This window comes from Helobdella robusta (assembly GCF_000326865.2).
Source record: "Helobdella robusta unplaced genomic scaffold HELROscaffold_18, whole genome shotgun sequence".
NCBI lineage: Eukaryota > Metazoa > Annelida > Clitellata > Rhynchobdellida > Glossiphoniidae > Helobdella > Helobdella robusta.
Window position 1 is genome coordinate 535,638 of NW_008703981.1, and position 5,870 is coordinate 541,507.

Sequence of the window (5,870 nt, forward strand, 5' to 3'; positions counted from 1 at the left end):
GTGCAAGAAAAAATAAATAAGACAAAAGAAATAAAGTTGATTGTCACTCAGTTAAATGTCAGAACACACATATATTTAACACAAAATCAATAAATAAATAGATGACCAAAAAGAAGTAATACTAATTCAAATGACGATTTTTAGGATTTATCCACACAAGTTACTAGTTATGTACAAAAATTCAACGCAATAATCAACAAGCCTTACAACGAGTTATTAACCGACACAAGAATTAAAACAACATAATGATAGTACCGTACCGACTAATAAAAAACATAAAAAACAAAAAAAAACAAAAAAAACAAAAAAAAATTTTTATTTTCATAATCACATTTAATTACAAAAACCGAAATGCTGCTTAAAAGCAGCAACTTTAATTGTTTACAAAATAGAGGAAATGATATTCCAGGTAGACGGAGTGAGGTTGGCAAATTATTCCACACCATCGGTCCAGCAACAGCAAAATTTTTTTTACCAGTCACCAAACGGGTTTGAGGAACGTCTAGCAAATTCCTATTATTGGATCTCAATCTTGGATAACCAGACGTTGAATCACGTTTAGTCAATCTACCGACCAAGTACGGAGGAGCACGCCCATTTAAAACTTTGAACATCAAAACAGCAATCTTGTGGATAATTCTCTTTTCAATCGGAAGCCAGTGCAGATCCTGTAAAATCGGCGTCACATGATCAGATCTAAAACCTCCGACAACTAGCTTGGCCATGCAATTTTGAATTGACTGCAGTTTGGAAATTTCCAACATGGAGACACCGTAAAAAAGGCTGTTGCAATAGTCCAGCCTCGAGTGAATAAACGCGTGAGCCAAACTCTTTAGGGTAATCTCATTAAGTGAATTTTTTATAGCCCTCATCATGCGAAGTTGTCGATGACATTCACCAGTTAGCGACTTTATGTGGCACTCCATTGTCATATTATTATCGAATACAACACCAAGATTACGAGCAACTTGACATAATTCAATCTTACTGTTGTTAATCTCAATCAAAGTGAAATTTAATTTGTTTATTTGCTGCCACGTACCAATTGGCAATAACTGGGTTCTGCATTGTTCAATTTGAGTTTGTGCTTGATCATCCAAGAATCAATCGCCTCCATGCACCGACCGAATCTTTCAACAAGAGCTTGAAATGAAGTAGCTGGACCACTGACGATGATTTGTATGTCATCTGCAAACCCATGATGCTTGAACCTGAATGAATCAATGATGTCGAAAACGTCAGCAGTGTATAGTAAAAACAGCAGCGGTCCAAGTACTGAACCTTGTGGTACACCATGCTTTACTTCCTGAACAGATGATAAAACATCTCTGCGTAATGCCTGTTGTTTTCGCGCAGAGAGATATGATTCGAACCAAATAAGAACAACACCTGAGATTCCAAAACATTGACGTAGCTTTCCAAGTAAAATCTCGTGATTAACACAATCAAAGGCTGCACTAATATCAAGTAATGCCAAGATTGAGATATTTTGATCATCAATAGCAGCAAACAATCAGTGCTGTCTCAGTTGAATGGAATTTTTTAAATCCTGACTGACATTTTGGTAGCAGATCATTATGATTTAAATGACAAATTAGCTGTTTGTGGAGAATTCGTTCAATAACTTTTGACAAAAATGTTAGATTTGACACCGGTCTATAACTTGATAAACTATTCTTGTCTAGTGTCTGCTTTTTTAACATCGGAACAACAATTAAATATTCAAAAGCCATCTGGAAATGCCCATAAGTTAAACATGCATTTACAAAAACAGTCAAAAACGGGAGAAACAGATGAACGTATTTTTTAAGTATTTTAGTTGGCAAATCATCCAGTGGGCACGACTTTGTAGATGAATCCAAAATAACTTGACGAATCTCATCACTGGAACAGCACTGAAATAATGAAAGTTCAGCACATTCACTCATCCGATTGTTTGAAACAATAGGCTCTTTGATACAAGGCATCATCTCTAGTATGTTGTCAACCATATCTTTAAAAAATTGAGCAAAATCATCAGAATTTAACTCATCTGACATATTAAGCAAATCAACAGAATTCATCTTGCATAAAACCCTGTTAATTGTCATCCGGAGTTTCTTTGGATTGGAGCCATTTATTTCAATCATGTTTCTCCAGTAGGCTTTCCTTTTTTCTGAGAGCAATGACTGTTTTTTCAACATAGCATCAACGAACCTTTTCTTGCTAACACCCCCAGGATATCTCACTATTCTCCATTGCCCGACCACACCTCTGACCCGATATAAAAAATGACCATTTTTAGATTCCCGCCTTTTTGCCTCAAGAACCAATTTTTTAAGCTGCAGACGCTGGTCCGTTGTAAGGTCATCACTAATCCTCACTTCTCTCATTTTTTTATCCAGCAGCGCTAATCTGAATAATCTTCTCATAACCAGGACTTTTGCAGAAAGGTTGATAAACTTAACAATCACTGGACGCGGGGGAGACGATACGCTTGGCTGTTTACCTTGTCTGAATATTTTCAATATGTCATCATCTTTCAGAGACTCGTCTGTTAGAGACCTTAAAAAGCCAAGAACATTGCCCCTATCTTTAGCAACATCCAAGTCTTCGCTGAAATTAAAGAGAACTATGTTGTTCTCACGGGCCTTAACTTCATTTGCCACTTCAATTTTTCTGCGAACAGAGATGACCTCTTTACTAACTACGTCGAGGTCCTTTTTTACCACATCGGAAAATGAAGTACTGATCATATTTCTCAAAGAAACAGCCTCGTTATCAACAATTTTAGAATTACTCTTTACCACGTCTGACCAAGACTTGGTGATATCGTTTTTCAAGGAATTAATAGACTGGTTAAGTTTCTCGTCTAGTTTTTCTAACTGTTTTAGGTTCTCATCGCTTGACTCAAGCCTCAACTGCAGATTTTTCATCCCAATATCAATGGAATCAAACGTTTTAAGACGAGAATCAATGGATTCAAATTTTTCGTTAAGCATCTGCAAAAGACCTTTGAAACCATCAGCATGTTTCACGCAATTATCACAATAAAACTTCATGTTTTTACTTTTGCTAGCATATTTCACCAATTCATCATATAAGTCCGAAGGCTCAATTTGAACCACCGCATCACATGCACAACATAAAATGTTATCATCCTTTACAGATGCAGGTTCCGTAATTGATTGACTTCTCTGAAATCTTGTTTTAGACATGTCTTAATCGAGCACACAAACGAAGTCTATGGAGAAAATGCAGTGGTAGATACAGGTCTTTAGCACGATGCAGCAGCTGCACTGTCGAAGCCGTTTCAGCGACAGCCAAAGTAGTTTTATATTCTGCAACAACAATGAACAAAATTTTCTTTCAAATCACTGTTGATATTCCAGACAAAATAAAAATGTATGTATGTGTGTGTATGTGTGTGCGTGTGTATGTATGTGTGTATGTATGTTTGTTTGTATGTATGTATTTATTTATGAGTGTATTGGAGTGTGTTGGTGTGTGCGTGTGTAAACATAATTGCATAAGTGGTGTCCTAAAGAAGGAGAGTTTATGTTGGGCTAGAAGGTGTCACTGTCCTACAGTAATTTTGTTTATGCGACTTTGTTAGCTGGAATGTGTTGTTTGTAGGTTGTGGTAGTAGCGTTAGTAGTTACTGCAGTAGCTGTAGTAGTAGTAGTATTAGTAGTAGTAATAGTAGCAGTTGTAGTAGTGGTGGTAGAAGTAGTAGTAGTAGTTGCTGGAGTAGTCAGTCAGTCGGTCGGTCGGTCGTTCGGTTGGTTGGTCGGTCGGTCAATCAATTAATCAACCAACCAATCAATTAATTAATCAACCAACCAATCAATCAATAAATCAACCAATTAATCACCCAACTTATCCACAAACTGACCAATTAACCAATCAGTCAATCAACTAACCAGGTTTTTGTTTTTCTGGTTTCTTGATCATGATACTTATTCCGAGGTTCATGAATGGCTTGCTGAAGTCGATAACTCGTTCTCTTATTGAGGTGATTGTTAGTGGAGCTACAGCTATGTCTGCTTCCTTGTGTGTGTACGTTTGTGTGTGTGTTTGTGTGTGAGTACGTGTTTGTGTGTGTGAGAAATTGTGTGTATGTGTATGTGTGCGAGTTTGAATGTGTTTTTGTGTGTGTGCGAGATTGCGTATATGTGTTTGTGTGTGTGAGTTTGTAAGTGTTTTTGTGGTTGTGTCTGTGTGGATGTATATATATATATGTGTGTATGTGTATGTTTGTGTCTGTTTTTGTCTAAGATTTTATAAATTAGTCTTTCCTTAAATGTTCGGTCAAATAAATTGTTTCAACTTTAATCTGAGAAAAAATGATGTTTGGATGACATTCACTTTGGGTTAATCACTCAGTTAATTATCTTTAAAATCATGCATCATCTGCTGCGGTCATCATCATCGTCGTCGTCATTAACAAGATGCCTCATCATCAGCATTGTCAAATGAAACATCATCAGCTTCATCATCGACGGTTTTTCATTATCATCACTAACAACAACAACAACAACAACAACAACAACAACAACAACAACAACAACAACAACAACAACAACAACAACAACGACGACGACGACGACGACGACAACAACAACGACAAAAACAACAACCACGACAACAACAACAACAACAACGACAACAACAACGACAATAACAACGACAACAACAACAGCAACAACAACAACAACAAAACAACAACAACATCATCATCATGAGGACTCACTTTCCTGGTCAGCTCTCCCACCATCCCATTCCATGTACCATTCACCATTTTCTCCCCGTACTTCCCGTCTGCCACCAGGCGGATCTCGTACTGGAATTTCACCTCTTTCGCTATTTCGCGGGCTAAATCAACGCAATAACCTGTTGGTGATAATAATAATAATAATAAAAATAATAATAATGATGATGATGATGATGAGGGGGAGAATGAAGATGATGATGATTAAGCAATGAACAAGCTGTGATAAAAATTTGTAAAGACGACGATGATGGTATTAAAGAAAATGACAACAAAACTGTCAAGATGAAGAATGGCGATGATGAAAATGACGATGATTATCACCAGATAAGAATGATTATCCTTCCCAAAAGAGTTCGTAGAAACTAGAAAACGAATTTTTTTCCAAATTATTCTTTATAATTCAATTATAGTTTCACATCAAACCTTTGATGTTATAATTACGCAGCGGTTGTACGCCAGAGAGTTTTATATTTTATTCTTACCTAATTTTCTCTCTTTTTTTCTCTCTCTCTCTCTCTCTCTCTCTCTACCTCTCTCTATCTCTGAAATATTTTTTTTGTAATTTTCATTCTCAATTGATTCTGAATAATATATAATGTGTAGAGGCATACACTCTTTCTTTTAATTTAATTCGCGCGTTATTAAATTTCATCTGTAACAGAAATAATTATCATATATATCCGAATATCCGAAATATCCGAATATCGAAATATCGAATATCGAATGTCCGAATATCGAAATATCCGAATTGCGAATTGTTGAATCGTTTGGAAGAAAGATTGTCGCTGAAATTTACTAGTATTTGACATATATTTTTGTATATGCAATGGCACACACACACACCACACACACACACGCGCGCTCGCGCGCACACACACGAACACGAACACAAAAACAAACACACACATACAAATATACACACTTAGAAGAATTAAGAAAATTGATAATGTTCAAACATCGATCGATTTTAATTAAATAATGGGAGAACTCTCTAGCGAACGACACTAACACATACATGCATGTATGTGTGTAAATACACACTACATACACAGACACACATACACAAACATAAAAATGCACACAAACACACATACATATACAGATACATTCATACACA

At 36.2% G+C, this 5,870-nt stretch overlaps 1 protein-coding gene across 1 annotated transcript in view; it reads right to left on the reverse strand.

Moving 5' to 3' along the window:
* HELRODRAFT_170451 (hypothetical protein) overlaps positions 1-3,197 on the reverse strand; it is a gene marked incomplete at both ends in the record, with an annotated part of 6,436 nt that extends 3,239 nt beyond the window's left edge. Inside the window, one exon of the mRNA XM_009016277.1 lies at positions 1,869-3,197. Coding sequence (XP_009014525.1) covers positions 1,869-3,197 — 1,329 coding nt within the window. The remainder of the gene's footprint in view (positions 1-1,868) is intronic.
* Between the last annotated feature and the right edge of the window lie 2,673 nt (positions 3,198-5,870).